Consider the following 27,430-nt stretch of genomic DNA (forward strand, 5'->3'; position numbering starts at 1 on the left):
ACTGGGCTGGGGGAGGGGTGGAAAAGTTTGGCGCGCTTTGGCGCTCGTTTGCATATGTGTGGTGTAGTGTGCTCTTTGAATTGCGGGGGTAAGAGAGAAAGCCCAAAAAGAGAGAGTGCTTTCTCTTTTGGAGACAGATTGGAAATAGTGGAAGTATCAAATTGTATCGAAATCTAACGGATGTGTAGTGAGTATAAGCTAAGCTAAGACCTCGACTAAATCGTTTCCTCCTGATTTAGTAAATTAACTTTAATATTAATTAAACTTTAATTACCATAGCTAAATACTTTTGCCCTATAGGGTTAAAAATAAAATGCCCACCTCTACGCATTTATTGTTTATTTTTTTTGTTGTATATTACTTATTTATGATTTCTTATTCAGACTTTTGTTTTTCAACACACGTTTATCAACAAATTTACGTTAGAAAATCTATAGCAAATTTGAAATCCAATATACGTTATATTTTACAGCCGCTACTTTACAGCACTTTTTGCCGTTAACATTGAACTATTTCAATCGATGTGGCATCACCGTCGTGCGGCAGGTGGCAGCCCCGACGAAATCGAGAATAGCAGTGGGAAGAAGAACAAGAACGGGCAACGCAATGGCAATTCCTCTTTCTCCGGTCGTTCGTGAACATTTTGCGAGAAAACTTTTCGCCGCATTTAAAAGCTGTGAAAACGAAGCATGCGAACGGCATAAACACTGGATTTAAGGTAAAACAACGCAACAACAGCACTCAGTGGACGGTAGACCTATTTAACCTCAAAATGACACCGACAAACTCGGCTGAAAATTAAAAATAAAATATTCCAAAGTTTCGGCTGTGCAAGAATTTTGGGCGTGTGATGTGTGATGTAATCGAGTGGCCGCAAAGGCTATTGCCGTCTGTCGCTTTTTTTTGACGTAAATATATTGGCCAGCTCTTTGTTTACGTTTACGCCGAGCTTGCGGTCTGGAATATAAATAAAAACGCCGACTTAACCTCATTTATGGTCAAAATTGGTGTTTATAAGTTGGAATATTTTTCATGTAAAAAAGCTTAGACACGAACATTGCTGTCAGGATAGGCGAGTGCCGTGAGTGGGAGCGAGATGACTAGTGTATGCGGCGGTTGGAAGTCAGTGGTGTGCAAATTTGCAAGATAGAAAATGCTAGAAAATGCTACTTAACATGTCATTAAAATTGTTAGTAGTCTCAGATACTCCCGCTTAATTTGAATCATTTTTTTTCTTTTAATGACACAAAAGGATAGATATTTCCAACAATTCAATCAGGAATTTAAAAATAAATATATTTTTTATTTGTAATATTAATGCAAACATTCTTCTGACTAGTAGTTCAGTTAGTTTTTATTTTGCAATTTATTCTATTTTATTATCTAGCTACTTTCTTGAAAGTAACTATTGAATGTCATCGACCAAAGATCTGGCAACGCCGTAGTCGCTCTCCCTCTCCCACCGTTTTCGGCCTTTTTGAGCACATGTGCAACCGATTGTTGCTCGCAACGGATATTTTTGTGCCTCCCATTTGTTTATGTGTGCAACGGAGTGAGAGAACTGCATATCTTGCAGGGCTAGCGAGTGATGAACAACCAGCGGTATGGCGGCATCCAGTGGATACAGCACCACGTTACCGCGGGCGACTCCTCCGAGGTGGACATCGTGGAGTCGGACGAGGGGGCAGGAGCCTCGGGCGAGGATCTGGACCATGTGGCGGCCGAGAACCTTATATTCATGGCCCGTGAGGGTCAGCTAAGTGAGATAATGGCGGCCAACGAGGCGGGCAGAACGGTCCTAGTCACCGCCGACGGCACCACGGTGGCCTATGCGGAATCCTTCGACGATGACGCCCAGGTGGTCACCGAGGAGGTAATCACAGACGACTGGGTGCAGCACCAAGGTGCCGAGCGGTAAGCTTCGCCCTACTATGCCTCTTTGGAAGTTTTCCTGATTGCTTTTCTTTCTCGATTTGTAGAGTGGAGATTGCTGCCGAGCAGATAGCTGGGATTAGCAGCTCACAGGAGTTCCTGGACATGGAGCAGGATGAGTACACTGCGCTGAGGCCCTATCCCTGCGACTTTTGCAGTCGGCGGTTTCGCAAGAAGGCCACCTTGAATAACCATATGCTGGCCCACCAAAACGATCGACCGCACCTCTGCAAGCTGTGTGGTGCGCGTTTCTCACGACGAGCAGAGCTCATCAGTCACTTCAAGGCCCACGCAGAGGCCCAGGATGCGGCCGATGCCGAGGCAGCAGCCGCGGCAGCCGATTCGTCTTCTGCCATTAAATTCGAGCATCAGACGCAGCGACAACTGGACGATCACTACTACGAGCACGATTGGCCACTCTTCCAACAGCAACCGGAGCAGGAACACGCGCAACCGAATATCCATCAACAGCATCAGATTGTGGAAGAGGGCGGGATTCAGCTGGTGGCCAGTTACCCAGACACGGTGGCTCCACCAGCAGCTCCGTCGCGAGGCAGAATCAGTCGGTTGAAGCCCAAGGAAGAGAGCAGACAGTTCATTGTGATTTCCGACAAGTCGGCGGAGGACTCGAGGCCATACATGGAGCCTGAGCCGGCTCAGCCTGTGGTTACCACGTCGCAGCTTATTGCTGTCGAGCCGCCTCCTCAGCCAAACTTTCCGGTGCTGGATCACAGCAAACCCTTTGTGTGTCAGCAATGCGGATTGGCCTTTGCGCGGGAAAAGGCACTGGTTTCACACACCAAGGTAATACTCAACTCGATTTTCCCTAAAACCAGCTTAACCAGTTTATTGACAAAATCATCCACTAATTATTCCTTTTTATCTCCGTTAGAATCACCGCGTGGACTCACCGTTCGAATGCAACCAGTGTCAGGAGATGTTCTGGGACAACAGCAGCTTGCAGGAGCACCAGAAGACTCATCAGTTCGAGGAGAGCAACTCGGAGTACGATCCTGCCTCAGCAGAGGAAAGCGGCAGTGAATCGGAGGCAGACGAGCAGTTGTATGGCGAATTCTATTGCAACGAATGCGGGATCTCTTTTCATCGCCAGGATCTACTGCGACGTCATGCCAAGCTGCACTGTAAGCCATCGGATCAGGCGGCTGTTGGTAGCAACTCCGATGTCACTGCTGGCGGAGACTTGGAGCTTGCCAAAGATTCTTCTGGTCACTGTTGCAACACTTGCGGAAAGTCCTTTCCTAGCGCTTTGGAGATGCTCGCCCATGCAGAAATCCACGCTAGGTTCCCGCCCTTCAAGTAAGTTCGGTCAAATGGACTTCATTACGAGCAGAAAACAGCATTTTAAAGGTTCCTTTTCAACAACTTCAGGTGCGTCCTATGCGGCATTAGCTTTTACGAGGAGCAGGCGATTAAGCGACACCTGCACACTCGCCATCCCAGTGAATTGAATGCCAATTCCTGCGTTCTGTGCGGCAAAGAGTGCCGCGATCGCAAGGCTCTGATAAAGCACGCCTGGGACCATTCGCGCGAGAAGTGCCATTCGTGCTCCAAGTGCGGCAAGAACTTCCACAACAAGGCGCGTCTAAAGCGGCACATGGCTTCGCATCGCGACAAGTCGGTTGTATGCGAGGTGTGCCAGGAAGAATTCCCCGACGGTCGTACGCTCTCCAACCACCGGCACTCGCACAGCACTACTACGCCTGGCAAGCTTTTCCCGTGCATTGAATGCGGCAAGACATTTGGTTCGCGCAGTTCCCAGCAGATTCACGTACGTATCCATACCGGTGAGCGGCCATATGGCTGCCGCTTCTGCTGGAAGGCTTTCGCGGATGGTGGTACTCTGCGGAAGCACGAGAGGATCCACACCGGGGAGAAGCCATATGCCTGCTCCGTCTGCCCACGCGCCTTTAACCAACGGGTAGTGCTGCGGGAACACATTCGCTCCCATCATTCTGGGCTGGATGTATCACGGAACACCTACCACTGCACAGTCTGTTCCGAAGACCTGGCATCGTCCAATGACCTTATCCAGCACCTGATCCAACACAGTGATTCAAACACAGCTAAGCAGCGACAGCCCGTTGTAAGTTAAATCCTTTGTTTCGGGAGCCTTGCTGTATAGTCTTCTTAATTAAATGAATTTAATTGTTTTTTAGACGGGACCGCGCAAGTACAAACGTCGCCGTAAGCTACAGCCCCACGAGATCGCTCACATGCGGGCGGCAAACAAGAATGGCAACGGTGAAGAGAAAGAGGCCATAGGAGAAGGCGATGGAGAGGAGTGTGCCAGTGACATCGATTTCTGCGACTTTGATGTGGAGAACGTGGACGATATCTTTGACATGGCAGAATCACCCAAAAAAGAAAAGCGAAAGAGGGGCTCGGCAGCCACAAAAGCTGATGCCAAACCCGTGACCAATGGGAAAGCGGTGAAACCTGCCCAGGATAAGGGCAAAGCTAAGCCGAGATATGACTCCACCAGCAGTCAGCAATCGGATCGCCTTTGGGAGGAAAAGTTCCTGCAGGACAGTCAAGTGGCTCTCTTTCAGATCGATTCGCTGGTAGTGGTCAACGACACTCATTTGCAGCCCGCTAGCTCCGCTGTGCCTGCTAACATACCCAACACAAGAGGTGGATCGAAGCAGCAGGGAAAAGTTCAGGCAAAGTGTGTAGAAGGAGCCGAAAATTTCAATAGCTCAGCTACCACATCTGACACTACATTCTCCGCCTCCACCTCCACTGCCAGCAGTCGGAGCCGTAAGAGGGCGGCAACCACTAAAACAGCCAGCAAAGCATCTCCTGCCAGTAATTCGCGACCCCGAATGATTCACACAGAGAAAGCCAAGGTGACAAGGGGAGTTGGCGGAGACTCCTCTAGTAGTTCGACAAAGAAAACGCGCTCGAAGACCTATATTAGTCGCACGGAGTCGCACAATCTGAGCCTCGACAAATCCCGCAGCAGTGCCTCAAATATGGTGGATGACTATGAAATCATCTCTCCAGCTACTCATCCGCCAAATCAGATCAGCTCCAGTCCCTTGCACATCAAACAGGAGCAGGAGCAACAACAGCGTGTCCAACTTATGTACGATGATAACCTACTGATAGATGCTGCTCTGCTGAGGGAGAAGACTTATGAGAAGTTTAACCCGAGCATTGTTAATGATCTGGAGGAGATCCTCCGCTCTCCACTGAAGCACGAGAGAAATTCTCGTCTTCGCTTTACCAGCGAGTCATCCACCACGCCACAATATTTGCACGAAGAGGAGCAAAACCTTATAAAAATTGAGCCAACTTCTCCGGATCTGCGGGAAATGTTGGAGGGCCAGCAAAGAGTCATCGCTCATAGCGGCAGCACTCCTTCGTCCTCTTCATCTGCTAGAACTTCCAGACATCTGCGACAAATCACTGCCAATGGTGCACGGGCAGGCAGCAAGAGATCTACAGGTGGCGTAGCCAGCAAGACGTCAGCAATCCCGGGAGTGGTGGCCAAAAAATCGAACACTGCCACCAAGGTGAGCAGCAGCTCATCCTCGTACCTCTCGTACGGGGTGGATTCCTACAATGTAAACGTACCTGCCAGTGCCAACAACGGCGATGTGGGCGGCGGATTCTTTTCCATCTCGGAGGTCGTTTCCGCAGCCGACGCCGCGGATGCGGCTGCTAAAGCGGCGGCAGCTGGTAAATCGGAGCGGAAAACTCGCAGTTTCGAGTGCGAAATGTGCTCGGCCATCTTTTATGATCGCGCCCAGCTGCTGGAACATGTGCACATTCACATTTAAACGGAAGCTACCTAAACCACTCGCCCGGAGCCTTGTATTTTTGAAACATCTTATCCTTATATACAAACAAAATCGGAGTAAATTACCTCAAGGTATCGTGCATCGAAAAATATCGTTGATTTATGCGTTATTTCAAAAATGGAACCTAAACCTATTGTAGAGAGCATAGTTCGTAAGGCTTTTAAGTTTGTACCTCAGCTTTTGTTTTGAAGAATTGGTATGCTGGAATAAATACATCATTAAATGGTTTTTCATTACCTTAAATTCTGCTATCGCGTATAGATTGAATCTGATTGATAAGAAGGGCTCATGTAACCTGTTCTATTGTTTGAAATCTCTCCTAGAAATCTTACGGTTGTAATTAAGAGGCACTTTTCTTGGAAACTGCGATAGTGGCATCCACTATACTTTATATAATTTCTTAACTGCTTATATACTTGCCCACGTGGGTCTTAATTCATATCGACTGACCTTTGTAGTACATACTCATAGAAGCACTGATAAGAGCTAATTTCTCCGCATATCGGAAGTTGGTGTGTGTAATTTGAAGCCATGATTATATGTTTTCATATGTGGTGTACTGACTTGTTTTCGGCTTATTTGCACAGCTTTTTAATTAAAGCCGCAACTGCTACCTGAAGTAGAGATCAAATCGATTCTCCACAGAAAAGCGGATTTCATCCACCTGGCAAATCAATTTATTACCGCCAATGACCCGAATTAGAATATATGTAAATGATTTCATTTGCATTCGCATATTTATTTATTATGGAAATAGATGATAATTTAAAAGGGGCGCACCTTTGAATATTGACTATAAATAATTGGATAGTAGCTGTGAAAATATCAGGACACGTATATACCGCAGTTAATGTTCTAAAAAAAATATTCCGAGTCTTAACACTATTTTTTTCACTTATTTGCCTTGGGAGGCAATGGCAATATTCTTAAAAATGGTGAATCCCAAGTGTGGTTCCGCTTATTGATAGTTCTCATAATGGGACAGTCAAATATTGGACGATGGCATAGAGAGCCTATAGTATTTTTCCATTGTTGATCTCCCACGGAGATGGCAGGTATAAAAGGGGCCACGTCGCCGGGTGTTCATCAGTTCTCTCAGAGTCGTCGAGTGAGCAACATGAACGCAATGAAATCTCTGTGCATTTTGGGATTGGTTCTTCTCAGCTTGGCTGCCACCCAAGCGCAGGTGGCCGGCGGTGTCAGCCAGTTGGAGGGTGCCAGCAGGAAGGAGGCCCTGGAACTCCTGGATGCCACCCTCGCACAGTTGGCCACCGGCAATGGTCCCAACTACAAGTGAGTTAGGACTGAGTTCCGAATTCAAAATTAATACTAATTGATGTGGTGATCTTAGGGCTATCAATGTGACCTCTGTGACGGAACAGAGTGTATCTGGAACCCTCAACACCTACGAGGTGGAACTGGACAATGGATCCGACAGGAAGCAGTGCACCGTGAAGATCTGGAGTCGGCTATGGCTCAAGGAGAACGGCACCAACATCAAGATCAAGTGCTCTGGTGACGATGGCGAACTGGACCGTACCTGGTAAAAGATTCTATGTGAGAATTGCCCTCTATGGGGCCTTTAATGGCAATAATTAAAAATCAAAGATGCACTTGATTTAAAAGATTAATTTTTGATTAGTTTTCGGGGAACTATTGTTGCAAATTACATTGCAAAGTATCCAATTTATTGTTGGGAAAAATAATAGGAGTGTATAAATACCTGATTTGCTTTGTTTTCGTTCCGTTCCGTGTTAACCAATTCCCATCGCTAGCCAATTACACACATACTATGTATAAGATATATATTCACTGCGATAACAACCATAGAAGCTTTCACTCCAACAAAAGCTCCAGTAGCTGACTCACAAACGCCGGGAACGACGGAGTGATATCATTTCACGTTTTGGCTTTGGTCGTTCTGTTGAGTTTTGCTACCATCGCCACCATGTCCAACGTTCCAATTGTAGGCGGAATTAGTCAGCTGGAGGGGAATGAGAGGAAGGAGGCTCTGGAACTCCTCGATGCCACTCTCGCACAGTTGGCCACCGGAGATGGACCCAGCTTCAAGTGAGTTAGGGCTAAACTAGAGCTAGAACTTGTCACTTATTGATTGATTTAATTCCGAAGGGCACTTAATGTGACCTCTGTGACGGGTCAGGTCGTAGCTGGAAGCCTCAACACCTACGAGGTTCAGCTGGACAATGGATCCGAGATAAAACAGGGCACTGTGAAGATCTGGAGTCAGCCATGGCTAAAGGAGAACGGCACCAACATCAAGATCAAGTTCGCGGGTGAGGACGACGAACTGGACCAAACTTGGTAGAAGGTTTTACCTTACTTCAACTCTGAATAGTGCAGATCTTAAATGTTATACGTATGTGTTATACAGGACTTGCCTTTGCAAAGGTTTTAGTCTTAAATTATAGAAACCCTCAGGGGAACCATATTCTTGAGACCTCAGGTAGCGTGCAGAAGAGAGCCTTACCTTTACTATCTGGGAGGATTTATGTACATATGTACATTTGGTTTCACTAGAACCTTATCTAATGGAAAAGGTTCTTTTAGGTTTCCGGTACACACCCATAAAGTAGGTTATAAAACTGATTCGATGTTGGTTAACCAGTTAACCAGGTTAATCCACGCTAGGTTCCCGCCCTTCAAGTAAGTTCGGTCAAATGGACTTCATTACGAGCAGAAAACAGCATTTTAAAGGTTCCTTTTCAACAACTTCAGGTGCGTCCTATGCGGCATTAGCTTTTACGAGGAGCAGGCGATTAAGCGACACCTGCACACTCGCCATCCCAGTGAATTGAATGCCAATTCCTGCGTTCTGTGCGGCAAAGAGTGCCGCGATCGCAAGGCTCTGATAAAGCACGCCTGGGACCATTCGCGCGAGAAGTGCCATTCGTGCTCCAAGTGCGGCAAGAACTTCCACAACAAGGCGCGTCTAAAGCGGCACATGGCTCCGCATCGCGACAAGTCGGTTGTATGCGAGGTGTGCCAGGAAGAATTCCCCGACGGTCGTACGCTCTCCAACCACCGGCACTCGCACAGCACTACTACGCCTGGCAAGCTTTTCCCGTGCATTGAATGCGGCAAGACATTTGGTTCGCGCAGTTCCCAGCAGATTCACGTACGTATCCATACCGGTGAGCGGCCATATGGCTGCCGCTTCTGCTGGAAGGCTTTCGCGGATGGTGGTACTCTGCGGAAGCACGAGAGGATCCACACCGGGGAGAAGCCATATGCCTGCTCCGTCTGCCCACGCGCCTTTAACCAACGGGTAGTGCTGCGGGAACACATTCGCTCCCATCATTCTGGACTGGATGTATCACGGAACACCTACCACTGCACAGTCTGTTCCGAAGACCTGGCATCGTCCAATGACCTTATCCAGCACCTGATCCAACACAGTGATTCAAACACAGCTAAGCAGCGACAGCCCGTTGTAAGTTAAATCCTTTGTTTCGGGAGCCTTGCTGTATAGTCTTCTTAATTAAATGAATTTAATTGTTTTTTAGACGGGACCGCGCAAGTACAAACGTCGCCGTAAGCTACAGCCCCACGAGATCGCTCACATGCGGGCGGCGAACAAGAATGGCAACGGTGAAGAGAAAGAGGCCATAGGAGAAGGCGATGGAGAGGAGTGTGCCAGTGACATCGATTTCTGCGACTTTGATGTGGAAAACGTGGACGATATCTTTGACATGGCAGAATCACCCAAAAAAGAAAAGCGAAAGAGGGGCTCGGCAGCCACAAAAGCTGATGCCAAACCCGTGACCAATGGGAAAGCGGTGAAACCTGCCCAGGATAAGGGCAAAGCTAAGCCGAGATATGACTCCACCAGCAGTCAGCAATCGGATCGCCTTTGGGAGGAAAAGTTCCTGCAGGACAGTCAAGTGGCTCTCTTTCAGATCGATTCGCTGGTAGTGGTCAACGACACTCATTTGCAGCCCGCTAGCTCCGCTGTGCCTGCTAACATACCCAACACAAGAGGTGGATCGAAGCAGCAGGGAAAAGTTCAGGCAAAGTCTGTAGAAGGAGCCGAAAATTTCAATAGCTCAGCTACCACATCTGACACTACATTCTCCGCCTCCACCTCCACTGCCAGCAGTCGGAGCCGTAAGAGGGCGGCAACCACTAAAACAGCCAGCAAAGCATCTCCTGCCAGTAATTCGCGACCCCGAATGATTCACACAGAGAAAGCCAAGGTGACAAGGGGAGTTGGCGGAGACTCCTCTAGTAGTTCGACAAAGAAAACGCGCTCGAAGACCTATATTAGTCGCACGGAGTCGCACAATCTGAGCCTCGACAAATCCCGCAGCAGTGCCTCAAATATGGTGGATGACTATGAAATCATCTCTCCAGCTACTCATCCGCCAAATCAGATCAGCTCCAGTCCCTTGCACATCAAACAGGAGCAGGAGCAACAACAGCGTGTCCAACTTATGTACGATGATAACCTACTGATAGATGCTGCTCTGCTGAGGGAGAAGACTTATGAGAAGTTTAACCCGAGCATTGTTAATGATCTGGAGGAGATCCTCCGCTCTCCACTGAAGCACGAGAGAAATTCTCGTCTTCGCTTTACCAGCGAGTCATCCACCACGCCACAATATTTGCACGAAGAGGAGCAAAACCTTATAAAAATTGAGCCAACTTCTCCGGATCTGCGGGAAATGTTGGAGGGCCAGCAAAGAGTCATCGCTCATAGCGGCAGCACTCCTTCGTCCTCTTCATCTGCTAGAACTTCCAGACATCTGCGACAAATCACTGCCAATGGTGCACGGGCAGGCAGCAAGAGATCTACAGGTGGCGTAGCCAGCAAGACGTCAGCAATCCCGGGAGTGGTGGCCAAAAAATCGAACACTGCCACCAAGGTGAGCAGCAGCTCATCCTCGTACCTCTCGTACGGGGTGGATTCCTACAATGTAAACGTACCTGCCAGTGCCAACAACGGCGATGTGGGCGGCGGATTCTTTTCCATCTCGGAGGTCGTTTCCGCAGCCGACGCCGCGGATGCGGCTGCTAAAGCGGCGGCAGCTGGTAAATCGGAGCGGAAAACTCGCAGTTTCGAGTGCGAAATGTGCTCGGCCATCTTTTATGATCGCGCCCAGCTGCTGGAACATGTGCACATTCACATTTAAACGGAAGCTACCTAAACCACTCGCCCGGAGCCTTGTATTTTTGAAACATCTTATCCTTATATACAAACAAAATCGGAGTAAATTACCTCAAGGTATCGTGCATCGAAAAATATCGTTGATTTATGCGTTATTTCAAAAATGGAACCTAAACCTATTGTAGAGAGCATAGTTCGTAAGGCTTTTAAGTTTGTACCTCAGCTTTTGTTTTGAAGAATTGGTATGCTGGAATAAATACATCATTAAATGGTTTTTCATTACCTTAAATTCTGCTATCGCGTATAGATTGAATCTGATTGATAAGAAGGGCTCATGTAACCTGTTCTATTGTTTGAAATCTCTCCTAGAAATCTTACGGTTGTAATTAAGAGGCACTTTTCTTGGAAACTGCGACAGTGGCATCCACTATACTTTATATAATTTCTTAACTGCTTATATACTTGCCCACGTGGGTCTTAATTCATATCGACTGACCTTTGTAGTACATACTCATAGAAGCACTGATAAGAGCTAATTTCTCCGCATATCGGAAGTTGGTGTGTGTAATTTGAAGCCATGATTATATGTTTTCATATGTGGTGTACTGACTTGTTTTCGGCTTATTTGCACAGCTTTTTAATTAAAGCCGCAACTGCTACCTGAAGTAGAGATCAAATCGATTCTCCACAGAAAAGCGGATTTCATCCACCTGGCAAATCAATTTATTACCGCCAATGACCCGAATTAGAATATATGTAAATGATTTCATTTGCATTCGCATATTTATTTATTATGGAAATAGATGATAATTTAAAAGGGGCGCACCTTTGAATATTGACTAGAAATAATTGGATAGTAGCTGTGAAAATATCAGGACACGTATATACCGCAGTTAATGTTCTAAAAAAAATATTCCGAGTCTTAACACTATTTTTTTCACTTATTTGCCTTGGGAGGCAATGGCAATATTCTTAAAAATGGTGAATCCCAAGTGTGGTTCCGCTTATTGATAGTTCTCATAATGGGACAGTCAAATATTGGACGATGGCATAGAGTATAGTATATTATACTATATATAGTATAGTATACTATATATATATAGTACTATATATAGTATTTTTCCATTGTTGATCTCCCACGGAGATGGCAGGTATAAAAGGGGCCACGTCGCCGGGTGTTCATCAGTTCTCTCAGAGTCGTCGAGTGAGCAACATGAACGCAATGAAATCTCTGTGCATTTTGGGATTGGTTCTTCTCAGCTTGGCTGCCACCCAAGCGCAGGTGGCCGGCGGTGTCAGCCAGTTGGAGGGTGCCAGCAGGAAGGAGGCCCTGGAACTCCTGGATGCCACCCTCGCACAGTTGGCCACCGGCAATGGTCCCAACTACAAGTGAGTTAGGACTGAGTTCCGAATTCAAAATTAATACTAATTGATGTGTTGATCTTAGGGCAATCAATGTGACCTCTGTGACGGGTCAGGTCGTAGCTGGAATCATCAACACCTACGAGGTGGAACTGGACAATGGATCCGACAGGAAGCAGTGCACCGTGAAGATCTGGAGTCGGCTATGGCTCAAGGAGAACGGCACCAACATCAAGATCAAGTGCTCTGGTGACGATGGCGAACTGGACCGTACCTGGTAAAAGATTCTATGTGAGAATTGCCCTCTATGGGGCCTTTAATGGCAATAATTAAAAATCAAAGATGCACTTGATTTAAAAGATTAATTTTTGATTAGTTTTCGGGGAACTATTGTTGCAAATTACATTGCAAAGTATCCAATTTATTGTTGGGAAAAATAATAGGAGTGTATAAATACCTGATTTGCTTTGTTTTCGTTCCGTTCCGTGTTAACCAATTCCCATCGCTAGCCAATTACACACATACTATGTATAAGATATATATTCACTGCGATAACAACCATAGAAGCTTTCACTCCAACAAAAGCTCCAGTAGCTGACTCACAAACGCCGGGAACGACGGAGTGATATCATTTCACGTTTTGGCTTTGGTCGTTCTGTTGAGTTTTGCTACCATCGCCACCATGTCCAACGTTCCAATTGTAGGCGGAATTAGTCAGCTGGAGGGGAATGAGAGGAAGGAGGCTCTGGAACTCCTCGATGCCACTCTCGCACAGTTGGCCACCGGAGATGGACCCAGCTTCAAGTGAGTTAGGGCTAAACTAGAGCTAGAACTTGTCACTTATTGATTGATTTAATTCCGAAGGGCACTTAATGTGACCTCTGTGACGGGTCAGGTCGTAGCTGGAAGCCTCAACACCTACGAGGTTCAGCTGGACAATGGATCCGAGATAAAACAGGGCACTGTGAAGATCTGGAGTCAGCCATGGCTAAAGGAGAACGGCACCAACATCAAGATCAAGTTCGCGGGTGAGGACGACGAACTGGACCAAACTTGGTAGAAGGTTTTACCTTACTTCAACTCTGAATAGTGCAGATCTTAAATGTTATACGTATGTGTTATACAGGACTTGCCTTTGCAAAGGTTTTAGTCTTAAATTATAGAAACCCTCAGGGGAACCATATTCTTGAGACCTCAGGTAGCGTGCAGAAGAGAGCCTTACCTTTACTATCTGGGAGGATTTATGTACATATGTACATTTGGTTTCACTAGAACCTTATCTAATGGAAAAGGTTCTTTTAGGTTTCCGGTACACACCCATAAAGTAGGTTATAAAACTGATTCGATGTTGGTTAACCAGTTCTGTTGGCATAACCAGTTTGCTTATATCTCAATATATATATATCTCAATAGGTAAATCGTATTATATTTTAGCTCAACTATTGTGTTTATTTAATAAGTCAGCGGTGTCAGTGGATGTTACAAATAGTAATTCCCCCTTTGTTGCTAATAATACTCTTCGTTTTTTTTAAATAATCAGGCGAGCTTTGGAAAACAATAGACATTAGTAAATTATCTGAAACACAACTAACTGGTAACCATATGAAGGCTTAAGTAAATTAAGTAAATTAAGTCAATTTATATTTTCTTATCAACCTTCATTGAAGAGTCATTATCTCTCGAAATGAAGAAATGCGTAAAGATGTCGAAATGAAAACTATGAACACTTGCTAAAAACAAAATAATTATAGAGGTCTTAACGACTGATTCAAATAAAGGTGTTCTCACACAGAGTGATTAGTCCGTACAATGTTGGCACTCCTGACCTGGGCAAACAAGTAACATGATATCACGAAACGGCAGGCCAGTGCAAAACCAAAGTAAATTATTCAGCAATAAACTGAAGATTAAATAAAAAAAAGACGCCAAGCAAGCGGGTTCAGGTTTGGGTGCACACAGCACTTGGCGCCTCTCCTTCTTTGGTGGCCGGTTGGCGTTAATCGCGTATAAATAAATAATTATATATAATATATTTCCTCTATAAAAGCGGTCTTCTATGCGTCGTGTTTACTCAGTTTGGAACAAGTGTTTCGAGGGAAATGCAGTCCGTGAAAGTGATCTTTGTTCTATCTGTGACCCTGGCGGTTGCCTTTGCTAACGTGAGTTCGAGATGATATTGTTATTATTTGATATTTGCCTGACTTATCAAAACAAAAGCCGAGGTTGCCGCCCGGTGCCCCGAAGCCCCTGGATGGAGATGACTTATCCAAGGCTAAGGAGCTCTTGGTCACCACACTCGCCAAACTTGCCACAGGAGGTGGCCCCAATTATCAGTAAGTGTTAGCAATCAGTAATCAGTGAATTCATTTTGGAAAACTTTCGATGATGACGGCAACGGAACAAGTGTAATCTTATCAATATAATTAGCGCATGACGTGATTAATAAATAGTAATCATGCTTGTTCCAGGGTAGTGAATGTGATTTCGGCATCTAGCCAACTGGTGGCTGGGTCGCTGCACAAATTCGAGGTGGAGCTGTCCAACGGATCCGAGACCAAGGAGTGCACCGTAAAGATCTGGGACAGGCCATGGCTGCATGAGCAGGGGGAGGCCACCAATGTGAAGGTCCAGTGCAAGAATGAAGCTGTGCTGGAGAAGACCTGGTAGAGCGTCATTGCTGTGGTTTACCCGTACAATTTGCAATACAATAAAAGTGCCTGAGAATTCATACACATGTGGGACAATAATTGTTCGAAGCGTGCCTACTCCGGTGAATCCCAGAATTGGTTGTGATTATATCATTGAACTGTGATAATTCATTTGTGTGGATTGTGGAGTAACCAGTTTTTTTTATATTTAAAACAAAGTGTTATCACGTCTGTGTGAATAACTAGGTAGAAGGCTAAAACCAAAGCCAAGTCGTCGCAAGTGATCTTTCGGCGATACTTGCGCAATTTCTTTAGCAAAATAAGGGGTATGCAATAATCGTTCTTTCAAATCAAACATTTATTTTGAGGGACACAAAATTAGAAACCATTGGTTATGCTTAGCCAACCCTGTTATTACTGTTGTTGCGACGGTTCCTCCTGCGTCGAGCCTGCTGAGCCCGGCGGCGTCGAGCCCGCTGAACCCGCTGGCGGCGCCTCCGATGGTTGTTCTGGTTGTTGTTGCCGCTGCTGCCACTTCCGGACGCGGGCGTGCTGTCTGGCGATCCTGCTGAAGGACTAGTGTTATCGCCTGTTGAAGGAGAGGTTGATGGAGAGGTGCTTCCACCAGTGGGAGTGGTGCTTCCATCAGTGGGCGTGGTGCTTCCATCGGTGGGCGTGGTGCTCCCGTCAGTTGGGGTGGTGCTTCCATCAGTGGGCGTGGTGCTCCCGTCAGTTGGGGTGGTGCTTCCATCGGTGGGGTCGTCCTCGGCCAAACTGTACCTGGAAAATCACAGGACCAGAAGGCCAAGGCTCAAAAGTAGAGTGGTCGTCCTCATAGCTGGTATTGCCTTGAACGGATGGGCTTGGATGATGATCTCGAGATGATTGCTATGATTTTATACCTCTTGTACTGTCTTTGGTACCCATTGTAAGGATGGCCGACAGCTGTGACAACAAATCGATTGAAAAGAAGTTTTTCGTATTGCCGAATTTCGACAGCTGCCTAAATACCACGCGAGTTAGACAAAAAGCTTTTATTTAATAAGTTCGTTCTTTCGTTCCTATTAAGACATTGGTTAGCCAAATACAGGCGGCATCACGTATTTCATAGCAGACAATATTAAGATCTGGGACGATATCGCGTTGGTCGAAAGATGATCGGTATACAACTAAGAAGTTAGATGGCGTCGATTTCACTGCTGGATTTTAGGCGCTATTTAAAATAGGATTATATTTATTAATTTAAAACTCAGAAAACGGTCGTGCCATTTTTGATTATTTTTATTATTATTTTTCTTGGCATTTCCAATGGACTTGGACCGCATTCCGAACAGGCAAAATTATGGCTAAGCAGAGAAGACTTTCTAAACACAAAGACATAACCGAAAACACACTTTTTTGTAGTTCTTGCAAATGCATTAGTATTGCGTAAATTCCAGACTATTTTTAAAATTAAAAGGAATTAGTAGATACAGATTTTATGTCGTTTTAATAACGTTTAAATCTTTTGTAAGCTTGTGAGCTGAGTAACAGGTATCAGTTAGTCGAGAAAATAGCACACCATGTTCTTTTAAATTATTTCGGGATTCCCAATATACTATAAAAATCCGTAATAGTACAAATATATTATAATTCTTTAAAATCACTTCACTTATTAAATTCGGTATTTGAACTAATTTCATTCAGATTTGTAAAGCCAAAATCGTTATACGCAGTTATGTTAATACCATTACAACATCTGTACGAAGTATAAGAGTGTATTGCTCCAGCCCATCGTTTGTGCGAATTTTTGGCAAACAATATAGGAAAATAATGCAAAATGTATAGGAACCAGCTGCGTAAATTTGCCAATAATCGCGTGGAAATTAACGCCTATAAAAGCCACTGCCGCCAACCATCTGCAATCCAAAATCTGAAAGTCTAAGATGAAGGCCACTACTATTCTAGCCGTCGTTTCCGTGCTCACCGCTTGCCTTTTGAGGAGCAGCGAGGCGGTGACCTGCACCGCCGATGCCACCGTCACAGGATGCATTGACTGCACCACCAGTACAACCGATCCCGAGTGCGTGGCCGAGGCAGCCGCCGCCACCACCACAACCTCAGCGACGGAGACCACCACTGCGGCCTCCAGTCCAAGCACCTCCTCTGGACGGCGGAAGATCGTGCGCATCACCAATCTGCGCTACATCAATGTTCGGCGCAACCGCGTCAACCGGAATCGCTTGCGGAGCACCACCGTCCGAAATCAGAGGCGCAGGAACAACTCCAGACGTGTTAACGTGAGGAGGGCCAACGGAAACGTTATTATTGTCGGCTAAGAACGTGGAATTCAATAAAATGCTCAACAAGATATGGATTTGACGAAATATATATTATTTTATATCAAATTTACTGAAAATTATTCAATTTTGACTGGGCATATGAGGAACTTACTTGCGAACGAAACCTTACCAATTTTAAAGTGCGTTGTTTTACGCAGAAATTTATAACTATAAATATAATACTAGGTACTAGATACTAGGTATATAATATTAGGTACTATAATACTATGAGGTTATTGACAATGTCTTCAGCTTAACCCAATGAAAATATTAACAAGTTATAATAACTTTTTAAAAATTGTCAATTTACTATTATTAAACTTTGTTGTCTTACAAATTAAAGCAGGTGTTAAAAGTTGTTTTAAAGGTTAAGACAAGTAATATTTTGTAGAAACAGTATTAGAAGCGGCAACATTGGGTTTAAATGTACTTACCTGTTTGAAAAGTAGATAATGCTCTCTTCTAATAACAAAGCTTTATAATTAATTATAATTAAAAAAAAATATATATATTTTAGACAATATTTTGCCAAATTCTCGTCAGACAACAGGGGAAGGAATTGGTCTAAGGAATTTGAAGACCCTTACTTGACTAAAACCTTATTTATTTCGTTAGTCCGTCCGATTCTCGAGTACGGATCACCTGTTTGGAGTCCACAATACGCAGTCCACTCGGACCGCATTGAATCGGTCCAAAAAAACTTCTTACTTTTTGCCTTGCGGCGCCTAAATTGGGATGCAAACCATATATTACCTCCTTATTCCAGTAGACTACTTTTAATTAATTTACCATCCCAAGCTAACCGTAGAACTATGCTTGGAACAGTCTTTATTTGTAAGCTTATTCGTGGGGATGTTGAGAGTCCCGACTTGATTAGTCGGCTTAACTTCTCGGTTCCAAGTAGAGTCACTAGAAACTATATACCCCTTATCTTAAATCATTGTAGATCTAATTATGAGTTGCACGACCCTTACAGAGTTTTATGTTCTGACTATAATAGACTTTATCCTATTATCTGTAATCTTGACTCTCTGCCGCTATTAAAGCAATCGATTTTATCTTTTCTATTACATAATTAGATCCTACTAACACTAATATTTAACATAGTTATTCCACATTATATTCATTTCCTCGTTCCTATTCTATTTTTTATATCGCGTCTATATCTTCTCGCGAATCGAGCCGTACGATACACGGCAGCGCCCCTCGGTCGGTTGGGCGGGAGGTGTGGCCGTGGGACCCGTGCGCAAAAAAAAAAAAAAAAAAACAATGCAAAAAGTTGAAACAGCTGTGTCAATAATTCGATTATATTGATATGCTATAAAGTCCATGCTAACACCTTAAATCACCTATTGCCCAAACTGGCATTGCATCATGAGAGTAGCTTCGATATTCTATTCTGGAGTCTTGATACTGGCAGCTTGCCTCCTGGGAAGCAGCTCAGCGGTGACCTGCACCGCCGACCCCACCTTCGCGGGATGCATCGACTGCACCACGGCCTCCAGCACCAACAACGTGGAATGCCTAGCAGAGGCATCCAGCTCCAACGTCGATTGCAACGAGGATCCCTTGAACTCGGAATGTGTGGCTGACGGTACCACTTTGATGCCGCCCACCGGAAATGGCGGTCAGTGGACGTTTCCCTGGGAAAAGGTCAAAAAAGTGTTGTTCATTTTCAAATAGATTACAGCTTTGATTGTTAAATAAAACTGTACGCTATTCCAAAAAGATCCATTTTAGTTGTAAACTGACTTTCCCAGTTCGTATTTAGTATTTGTGATTCTGTGTTGTTTTTTAGTATTGCTGAATTGTAGGGTATCGTTTAAGTAATAGGCCAGACTTATAGCATACCTTTTGGATGACGCTTTCTGACTTGAGTTGTATTGCCCATTATTTTCTTAGATCACAAGTCGGCTTGAAAATTGGAAAAAGAAGATATTTTTAAATAAAAAATAAGCAGCTTATCATTGGATCTTATATAAATATAATTTTATATTTATATCTTCATATCTACATCCTTATTTTCATTCAAATGCGAAAATTCTCATTCTCACTTGTAATTTTATTTTAATAAAATCTAATTACTCGTTTGGGTTTCTCAGTTTTTACAATAATAGACAAACGTTTGATTTAATTTTCAATTATTTTTATTCAATAAACAGTTATGCAATTCTAACCATTCTAAGCATTTTTAACCAACTACTACGCGAACGTTTCCGCTCCTGCTCCTGGAGTTACCCTGCCTGTTGTTGTTGTTCCTGCGCCTGCGGTTTCTATTGGTGTTGGTGGAGCGCCTGCCAGAGCGGCCGTTGGAGCTGGTGGAGCGGGGAGTGGTGTTGATCCGAATGCGACGGTTGACGGAGTAGCGCAGATTGCTAACGCGGACGATCTTTCGGTTTCCGGTTCCGGTTGATGTCGTTGGAGCAGTGGTGGTGGTCGCAACAGTGGTCGTGCTTGGAGCCACTGTGGATGTGGTGCTTGTGGTGGGGGTGTCGGCGGCTGCCTCGGCCACGCACTCAGGATCGGTTGGACTGGTGGTGCAGTTGATGCATCCAGTGACGGTGGGGTCGGCGGTGCAGGTGACCGCCTCGCTGCTCCTCAAAAGGCAGGCTGCCAGGACGAGGATGGCGGAGATGATAGTTGCTGCTCTCATAGTGGATTTGCTGATTGGGTATTGTTGATTGATGGTGATGCCGGATTTTGGTTAGGCTTTTATAGTGGCTTGATCGAGGTCAAGGGGCGCTCTTCCTATTTAGCGATTTTCGCCAATATGTGCGCAGCTGTTTCTATACGATCATATAAAATATTATACATTGTTTGCTGCCAAATCGTAAACTATATGCGGTGAATCCAAGTTGAGAAATGAACTACAATAGTTTCACCTATTTACTCAAGAAAAGAAAACGAGTATATTTTTAATTAATCTTAATGAAGCCGAGTTCGACTTGCCTTCATATTCAATCATATATGAGAAAACTCTCATCACATCGAAAGATATATGACTTAAAATTTGTCAAATATAGCGAATTTTTCCGTCAGTGTATATGTGGTATTTAAAAAATGTGGCTTCTTTGTTAATAATTGAATGTGTAGATGATCAATGCCATCTGTGGATAGCTTCTTGCTTTTCGGTTGAAGGTAGTGAGTGTTTGTTGTACAAATAGTTTAAATGATTTTAAAATTATTTTAGAATAGAAATAGATTTGAATTTGAGTTGTGCCATAGATTTTCTTTATACCAACAACACAAAATAATTAATTTTATCATAGTAAAATATAAATTTTGTAAATCCTAAGTGAAGTTGTTAACCCAATAAAATAAATTCCCAAATAATAAATTATTATTATAATACATATATAAACTGTTTACAAATAACAGTCAATATATTCTAATAGAATGCACATCGATTTCATGATCTCACTAATAGAGTTCACGTTGTCGTTAAAGTACCAATCATTTAAATAGCAACATTTTTTTTGATTTTTGGAATAATATTTTTTCTCCTTTGTTTGAATTTTGAAATGTATATCTAAACAGCGAATTCTTGAAAATTTCTTCAACCTATTTTCGTTGTTGGATGCTGAATATAGTTTTTATTTAGTATTTTTGTAATTTTATCAAAGCGTATGGAAATGTGTCGGCTCTAACCCGATCGGTTTTGCCTCCTGCGCCTTTGGGCCCTCCTCCTCTTTTGGTCCCTCCTCCTTTGTGCACGCCTCCTTTTTTGAGCGCGCCTCCTGGCCGCCATCCTCCTCCTCCTTCTGGCAGCCGCGTTGTTTGAATTGGGTGAGGAGTCGCTGGGCGACGAGGAGTCGCTAGGTGGGCTGGTCGGAGCTGGAGTGACAGTGCCGCTCGACGAAGTAGGCGTCGTATATCCCGATGGGGTCACATCGGTGCTTCCTCCTGTGGCGGGTGTCGTGGTATCTGTTCCATCTGCGGGTTTCGTAGTGGTATTAGCGGCCTCAGCCACGCACTCGGGATCGCTTGGACTGGTGGTGCAGTCGGTACATCCAGCGACGGTGGGGTCGGCGGTGCAGGTCGTCGCCTCGCTACACCTCAAAAGGCAAGCGGCCAGGACAAGAACTCCTGATAGGATGATCGATGTCGCTCTCATTTTCAGATTGATGATGTCTTCCGGTGGTAGCAAGGTCTTATATACCGCTGTGATGATTCCAGGTGACTTTTAAAACCAAAGAATATATGCAAATTTACCCAACTGGTGCTATCAAATTATTGTTTTTTTATATCTATTGTACGTATTTTCTTTATATAATTGTACAAGAAGATGATAGCTATTCAATTGTTATGCGCTGGTGTGGACTGTTGTTGGAATTATATACTTGTTCAATACGTTTACCTTATACAAATGATTGCCAAATTTATTCAGTTGTTTCTATCGACTTTTGGCTTATATCTCCGAGTTCTTCACTCAGAATTTACCCCGATCGGCGTAGTTATTAAATCATGTGATTTCGTAGAGATGTACCATCTTCAGAGTCCATTAAATATCTCAATCATTTTGGATTTGGATAAATGTTTTTTTTTCTATGTTTTGGTATTTGTTTGAGTACAACAATCCCCTGTTTTAGATTCATGGACTTTTATGGCATTAATCCGAAGGTTTTCTTTTTATAATACATAATTAAATGATAGTTTATGCAGCATCCCATTTGCACAAAATAAATGCAGATAATAATGGTTTGTTTCGCGACGCAGAAAGTTAACAAAAGTCTTTTGCACTTTAAGCTCGCACTGGGTTAATTTCCCTGATTTGTGTATAAACAAATTTTATTTGAGTATAAAATATGTTTAAATTTTAGAATCGCGTGTAAGATTTACGAGCTTTTATGAATTCCCAATTGTTTGTTTTTTTTTTTTTTTGTTTTATTTTATAATTATCATGACGTCACATCTTACATCCAAGCGAAGCGAGAACAATGAGCGTGAATATTTTAAATTCATATTTCGCAATTAAACGTAGATGCGCTGACCAGCTCTGATTTTTCAGTTAGTTTCGCTTTTAGCCGATGAGCGAACGGTTGAGCCATGGATTTATTTAGCTGTTTTCTGCTGTGCCTGGGAATTATTTCATTACCCAATATGGTGGTAAGCACTTTGTGTAAATTGTTTTTAGGACCTATAATTATTTAATGCATTTTCAGTTTACGATTTGCATTCCGCCCAATCACTGCATTGAAGATGTGAGTATGATACTGGTCTATTTAAGAACAGTTTTTAACTTGAACTACAACAATCTATAGTTTCTAGTGCTCCTGTTTAAACACACTTTATTTTCTGTCCCACAGATGGAGGAAAGCGATGCAAAAGAGCGATTCGACTATGTACTTGGCAAATATGAGGAGGTGGACATGAAAATTCCCGGAAAACCAGTTGGGTGAGATGAACTTTAGCGCGTGTTTGGTGTTCCACTAATTGGCTTTTCATTTCCACCGCCGGCAGTTTGCATGGGAAAGTGGTTACGCATGGCGAGGCGGAGGAGCAGCACTTGGTGTTCCAGTACATGGACAATACGCTGCATGACATCATCCAGACGTGTGCGTTTGTGGTCAAGCGGAATCCCGGTGAGTGCGAGAACATCCGCACCTACTGCTCCGCCTTTCTGAGCCGCCTGCCACGCCCCCTGCTGGAACGCCAGCCCATCAACGTGTGTGACGATGGGACGCGGGTGGCGGAGGACGAGCCGGAAACGGAAGCGGAAGACAACCCGGATGCAGATGCTCAGGGGGAGGCTGATCCGCAGCAGGAGCAGGGAGGTGGTCAAGCGGAGACCACAACAGCGGAGCCGGCCAGCTCCAAATTAAGTGAATTTTACTGAGTGGGGTGCAATGTCATCCTGCGGTTTGTTCATTCATCTCGACATTTAACAGACAATTAAACGCACAATTCTAAAATAAGTGCTTAAGTAAATGCAATTGAGATTAATTTTCTTTGACATTCAATTATCCGTTTTAAATCTCCCAACTCTTATATTTTATGAATATCAACGTATTTTCATGTTTTAAGTATTAAAAACTAAATGATACAAATAAGCTACTAAGGCAAATACATTGCGTATACGACTTGTTGGTTTGCTGTATTTTTGGTTTTAAACTTTTGTTTTGACTTAAATTCATATATATTTATTTTACATTTTACTGACATTGGTAAATACTTAATCAAATTAATGAGCCTTACAGAAAAAAACTCATTTATTCCGAAATAAAATATTAAAATATTATCTATCACCGAGAAACTTCAAAACGAAGAATTTCATCAATAGCGTTAGCCTATTGAATACAAATCAAACAGACAGCGCCTAAAATTAGGCTTACTTCTAATGTCTACTAACATTTCCCCTTGCCTACTCAATGTCACGGCTTCCCCAGATTGAGTTAGGAAGCTCTGACAGCAACAACTATGCGGCTTTTAGTTCAACAACTGACGGCCAAAAGACTAGACCAGGCCAAGTCCGGCGCCTGCGCCGATCCCACGCTGCACAGTGGGCGTATTACGGCAAAAAAACGAAAGTCAAGTTATTCAATTAAAATTGCTCCCTACCACTTTTTATAGCTATATGGATCAAGCTGCAGACAGATGGCCAACAAAAACAAAATTTATTAATAAATAAATATTTTAAAAGTAATCAATACAAAATACTGTATAGTAACTAACTAGCCTGGCACTTAGTACTTTACTACCGAAAACTCAAAACCTCAAAAAAAAGCCAGCTTTGGATATTGAGCCACTGTACTCAATGGTGAGAGGGAAAACTCTCTTCCCGACAGCAAGAGAGCGAGCGTCTTGCGCCAAATAACAGTAAACAAAGCTCAGCTGCTGCTGCTGGCGGTATAAATTCGGTTTTCAGTTGTTAACGGGGCGCCAAGGCGAACTGGAGCAGCGAAATCGGAGCGCCGGAGCAGGATCAAAAGCTCCAAAACGCTGCACACTCACAAATTTCGGAGAAGAGTAGAGAAAGACCAAGCCAGAGAGATAGCTGGGCACGGTGAGAGCACCTTAGTAGAGAGTTAGAGAGAGATTCTCCCCGAGATAGATTGTTATTTGTGTTTGGCGACAGTGACGGTCCGGTCCCGTGCCGCACAGAATTATCTGCTCAGTGCTAAAGTTGTACTCGTGCGGGCAAGGCCGTTTCTCGACACGCCCGCCCACCAACCGCCCCGCGCGCCCTCTGCCACGCCCCCAGCAGCTGGGAGCAGCAGCTGCTTTTCAGTAGTGAAGTGCGTGCGCGTTTCGCGGCAAACGGAATTGCCGCCGGTTGTAAAACAGTCACAGGATAAAATCGAAATCAGTTCAGTTCGACTCTCAGCCCGCTTTTTGCATAATCCAAAACGTAATTCGAAGGGCGCAACTAAAAATGTATAGCGGCGCGTAAATATACTATTAGCTATTTACTTTGCCGTGCAATTTCCAGTCCAAATCGCAGCCCACCCCCTTTTATCAACGAAGCGCCAGTCGAGCCGTGTTATCAGCAAGCGAAGCGCGACAAAAAAAAAAAAAAAGACAGAAAAACGTACTAAAAAAGTAAAAAGGAAAGAAACAGCACAAAGTATATGGGAAACCAAAGTGAAAAGAAAATGCATTTGAGTGCGTGAGAGTGTGTGTGCTTAGGTGAGTATTAGCCGTACGATTGTGTGTGTTCGAGGGCCTCCGGCTCAGCTGAGTGCTGAGTAAACAAACAAAAACCAACCGAAGCCAAACACAGACCCCAGCACAAATACCACCGCAAATACCACCGCCACCAGCTAAATATATGGGTAGCCCTCACCCACCCACACACTCGCACGCAATTATTAGCGTTCCCCAAATCCCCCAGAAATGTGCGAATTATGAAATATTTTACCCTTGAATGTCATACGTATTAGAATTAGCGGCGGGGTGGCCAGCGAGCGTTACTTTTTAGCAAGTTTTTAATACCCCGCCATGCGGTGAATGCTAGGGGTATGCCCAATTTCAGAAACTCTAGAACCAATTCAAAATTAAGCTGATATTAGGGCTCTTGCTGAAAATTTGATATGCATGTGCCTTTGAATTTTACTACTATATAATATTTTTCATGGGCCCAAGAATGTATAACCTATTTATTTATCTCCTATATTTTGTTAGAAATTCGAAAACTAGATCATACGACCAATATACTATAAATCTCAATATCTCATCAGTTTGTTGCCAACCCAAAAAAATCTTTGGCTCAAATTTGAGACAATATCCGCAAACCTCAAGAATTAATGCCGTTGCCCACATGTTGGACATTTACTATGCTATAATTTACAATGAGATTTTGTAGAAAGCAATTAAGACTATTTCAGATTAGGACATTGTCTACTATTGCCTCAGCCTGAGGTAGCAATATTTATAGCAATTTTTTGCATTGCACAGCAGAATGTAACAAATAATATTGCAAATGTTATATTTATAGGAATCTTTAGATAAACCTTTATTATACATTGTAATGTATTTGCAAGAAAAAGGAAGTTTTGTTAATTACTCCAAGTGTAAGCTTAGAATAAGCATTTTTCGCCACTTTTTGATATTCTCAAACGGATATCCCAAATTCGGGACACTTAAAAATATAATTTAGATTTACTTTCGGGTCGTTCCATTGGGAATCAGAAAAGTAGGACCAACTCTGCGTGACCCCAAAAACTTTTCTGTGACGTGCGATTTGAATAACGAAAATTATTCGAGTGCTGCTCCAACGCATTTTGCCACTTTTCTTAGCGCGCGCAATTTTCTTCTCGGCCGCCCTTTTGGAGACCCGCCAAAGTGTCTGTGAAATCCATTAAGTTTTGTTTTCGTTTTTTATGAACAACATTGACTTTGTCAACGGTTCGTTCGCCAACATCCCCTGGACCCTCACGCACTTTTCCGAAGAGCAACTGAACTGAGCAAGTCTTTTATTTTATTTTAATGCCCTCTTCTTTTTGGCCACTCTCCGGCAGATTCCCCTTAGTAGATTTTTTTTACAAAAATGTTGTCAAAATTTATTGACTCACTTTCGTCCTTGTATTATCCGGCTTTATCCGTCTGCTGCTGTCTCTTTGTTGTCACACCAGCGAGCGTGACAAGTTATTTCAAAGTGAACAGGAGCTTTAAGGGTCATAAACTGGGCTTTTCACAACTTTCAAGAACTCCAATTAGGTTAATTATTGGTCTGGCATAGCTATATGTGAGTATTATCTTTATGAAGGACCATTGTTAGTTTATAAAGCAACTATTTGTAAAGTTCAAAAGTATTTTTTATGATTAAATATTACAAATATGCTTCTTCATTTTGAAGTATAGGTAATGGATAAGTTAAAGTATAAACCATTAACTCAGCAATTGTTTTTCGGTTACCTCTAATGGAAATCTGTATTAGCTAAATGCTCGAGGAGGATGTAAAGTAAATGGAGGAGCCGGCTAAAAGGTTCCACCTGTCTTTAGTGTCCTGCTCTTAATCTCGTGGGATTCCCCCTGTATTCTGTTTGTCTTTTTTTTCTTGTGAAATGCGTATAAGGTTGGGGCCGCGCGGATTTATAGTATATGTAGTCCCGATTTTCCGTGGGACCGCTTATAAATAGTCCCCGTTCTCGGCGATTACCCTTCGCATGCAATTTACCCCGGCACTTGTTTGCCCATCTCGTTCTCTTTTGCCTCTTTAGGGCCGGGCACGTGCCTCTTACTTTGCGGGAAAACTGGAGCATTTTCGACGGAAGCCCCAAGGCCCAAAACTTGCTCTCGGCCATGTTTATGGCGTCTGCCGTTGACTGACGTTCATTGGCTTTTGTGCGGATATTTGTTTTTGTTATTATTCCGCCATTCTCCGGCGTCCGTGTCCTTCGTCCTTCATCATTGGCCATAAAACGGTGTCTCCGAGCACATTTCGATGGTCGCGTCGGCATCTGCGGCTGTTTTCCAGCCATGTCTTAGTATACAGGACAACATCTATCCGTTCATCCTTCCTCCATTTTTACAAGTTTATTTTGTTCCCGAAATTCTCTGGAATCCTTTGCATTTCATCTTACTGTTTGTTATCGCTCTGGGACTTCCTCATCCTTTTACTCATCTGTCAGGGCTCCTACGTTTCTTCCTTGTCCGACTTCATTTAATCAGCAATTCATTTATTTAAACGCCTTCGAGAAAATCATTTATGTTTATTGATTGAAAGAGAGAAGGAAGACTTTTAGTGGAGGGGCAAAAGAGGAAGCGCGAAGGACACGC

General features: G+C 43.7%; 13 protein-coding genes across 16 annotated transcripts in view; 10 read left to right on the forward strand and 3 right to left on the reverse strand.

Annotated features, from left to right (window-relative positions):
* Positions 1-614: 614 nt before the first annotated feature.
* On the forward strand, positions 615-5,999 carry LOC6621586. Of its 2 annotated transcripts, none has more exons than XM_032720261.1 (6): positions 615-718; positions 1,388-1,914; positions 1,980-2,736; positions 2,825-3,249; positions 3,322-4,036; positions 4,110-5,999. In XM_032720261.1, the coding sequence occupies exons 2-6, from the start codon at positions 1,589-1,591 to the stop codon at positions 5,733-5,735; spliced, it is 3,849 nt and encodes a 1,282-aa protein (XP_032576152.1). In that variant the 5' UTR covers positions 615-718; positions 1,388-1,588; the 3' UTR covers positions 5,736-5,999. The 2 variants fall into 2 exon arrangements, with proteins under 2 accessions (XP_032576152.1, XP_032576153.1); XM_032720262.1 differs by having other exon boundaries at positions 617-718; positions 1,577-1,914.
* A 790-nt stretch (positions 6,000-6,789) lies between these two features.
* LOC6621300 (cystatin-like protein) lies at positions 6,790-7,387 on the forward strand. Its single transcript, XM_002045438.2, has 2 exons — positions 6,790-7,049; positions 7,108-7,387. Exons 1-2 carry the CDS (start codon positions 6,805-6,807, stop codon positions 7,301-7,303), a joined length of 441 nt encoding a protein of 146 aa, XP_002045474.2. The 5' UTR covers positions 6,790-6,804; the 3' UTR covers positions 7,304-7,387.
* A 96-nt stretch (positions 7,388-7,483) lies between these two features.
* LOC6621299 (cystatin-like protein) lies at positions 7,484-8,233 on the forward strand. Its single transcript, XM_002045439.2, has 2 exons — positions 7,484-7,826; positions 7,887-8,233. The coding sequence occupies exons 1-2, from the start codon at positions 7,705-7,707 to the stop codon at positions 8,080-8,082; spliced, it is 318 nt and encodes a 105-aa protein (XP_002045475.2). The 5' UTR covers positions 7,484-7,704; the 3' UTR covers positions 8,083-8,233.
* A 237-nt stretch (positions 8,234-8,470) lies between these two features.
* On the forward strand, positions 8,471-11,167 carry LOC6621048 (zinc finger protein 93). The gene is made up of 2 exons (XM_032720267.1): positions 8,471-9,207; positions 9,281-11,167. Exons 1-2 carry the CDS (start codon positions 8,719-8,721, stop codon positions 10,904-10,906), a joined length of 2,115 nt encoding a protein of 704 aa, XP_032576158.1. The 5' UTR covers positions 8,471-8,718; the 3' UTR covers positions 10,907-11,167.
* An 887-nt stretch (positions 11,168-12,054) lies between these two features.
* Positions 12,055-12,608, forward strand: LOC6606381 (cystatin-like protein). Its single transcript, XM_002031150.2, has 2 exons — positions 12,055-12,270; positions 12,329-12,608. The coding sequence occupies exons 1-2, from the start codon at positions 12,095-12,097 to the stop codon at positions 12,522-12,524; spliced, it is 372 nt and encodes a 123-aa protein (XP_002031186.1). The 5' UTR covers positions 12,055-12,094; the 3' UTR covers positions 12,525-12,608.
* A 96-nt stretch (positions 12,609-12,704) lies between these two features.
* On the forward strand, positions 12,705-14,034 carry LOC6606382 (cystatin-like protein). Its single transcript, XM_002031151.2, has 2 exons — positions 12,705-13,047; positions 13,108-14,034. Exons 1-2 carry the CDS (start codon positions 12,926-12,928, stop codon positions 13,301-13,303), a joined length of 318 nt encoding a protein of 105 aa, XP_002031187.1. The 5' UTR covers positions 12,705-12,925; the 3' UTR covers positions 13,304-14,034.
* A 261-nt stretch (positions 14,035-14,295) lies between these two features.
* LOC6606383 (cystatin-like protein) lies at positions 14,296-14,971 on the forward strand. Its single transcript, XM_002031152.2, has 3 exons — positions 14,296-14,402; positions 14,461-14,576; positions 14,712-14,971. Exons 1-3 carry the CDS (start codon positions 14,343-14,345, stop codon positions 14,908-14,910), a joined length of 375 nt encoding a protein of 124 aa, XP_002031188.1. The 5' UTR covers positions 14,296-14,342; the 3' UTR covers positions 14,911-14,971.
* Positions 14,972-15,268: 297 nt separating this feature from the next.
* On the reverse strand, positions 15,269-15,787 carry LOC6606384 (putative protein TPRXL; the record flags this gene model as incomplete). The annotated part of the gene is given in 1 exon segment (XM_032722783.1): positions 15,269-15,787. A coding segment is annotated over 1 exon segment (498 nt), but the record flags the coding sequence as incomplete, so codon positions are not given.
* Positions 15,778-17,289, forward strand: LOC6606385. Its single transcript, XM_032720271.1, has one exon. The coding sequence runs from the start codon at positions 16,817-16,819 to the stop codon at positions 17,207-17,209; it is 393 nt and encodes a 130-aa protein (XP_032576162.1). The 5' UTR covers positions 15,778-16,816; the 3' UTR covers positions 17,210-17,289.
* Positions 17,290-19,341: 2,052 nt separating this feature from the next.
* LOC6606387 (pre-intermoult gene 1 protein) lies at positions 19,342-19,892 on the reverse strand. The gene has a single exon (XM_002031156.2). It carries the CDS (start codon positions 19,863-19,865, stop codon positions 19,404-19,406), a length of 462 nt encoding a protein of 153 aa, XP_002031192.1. The 5' UTR covers positions 19,866-19,892; the 3' UTR covers positions 19,342-19,403.
* An 861-nt stretch (positions 19,893-20,753) lies between these two features.
* On the reverse strand, positions 20,754-21,359 carry LOC6606388 (endochitinase A). The gene has a single exon (XM_002031157.2). It carries the CDS (start codon positions 21,324-21,326, stop codon positions 20,856-20,858), a length of 471 nt encoding a protein of 156 aa, XP_002031193.1. The 5' UTR covers positions 21,327-21,359; the 3' UTR covers positions 20,754-20,855.
* A 529-nt stretch (positions 21,360-21,888) lies between these two features.
* Positions 21,889-23,262, forward strand: LOC6606389. Its single transcript, XM_032720270.1, has 4 exons — positions 21,889-22,318; positions 22,375-22,413; positions 22,519-22,607; positions 22,673-23,262. The coding sequence occupies exons 1-4, from the start codon at positions 22,259-22,261 to the stop codon at positions 23,046-23,048; spliced, it is 564 nt and encodes a 187-aa protein (XP_032576161.1). The 5' UTR covers positions 21,889-22,258; the 3' UTR covers positions 23,049-23,262.
* Positions 23,263-24,080: 818 nt separating this feature from the next.
* LOC6606390 (cGMP-specific 3',5'-cyclic phosphodiesterase) overlaps positions 24,081-27,430 on the forward strand; it is a 49,451-nt gene continuing 46,101 nt past the window's right edge. The window contains exons 1-2 of one of the 3 annotated variants that reach the window (XM_032720265.1): positions 24,081-24,215; positions 24,642-24,838. The gene's annotated coding sequence lies outside the window, so the exon portion shown is untranslated. Of the gene's footprint in view, positions 24,216-24,274; positions 24,839-27,430 lie in introns of those variants that run through there. The other 2 variants (XM_032720266.1, XM_032720263.1) reach the window with 2 other exon arrangements.

This window comes from Drosophila sechellia, chromosome 3R, assembly GCF_004382195.2.
Source record: "Drosophila sechellia strain sech25 chromosome 3R, ASM438219v1, whole genome shotgun sequence".
Classification (NCBI taxonomy): Eukaryota; Metazoa; Arthropoda; class Insecta; order Diptera; family Drosophilidae; genus Drosophila; species Drosophila sechellia.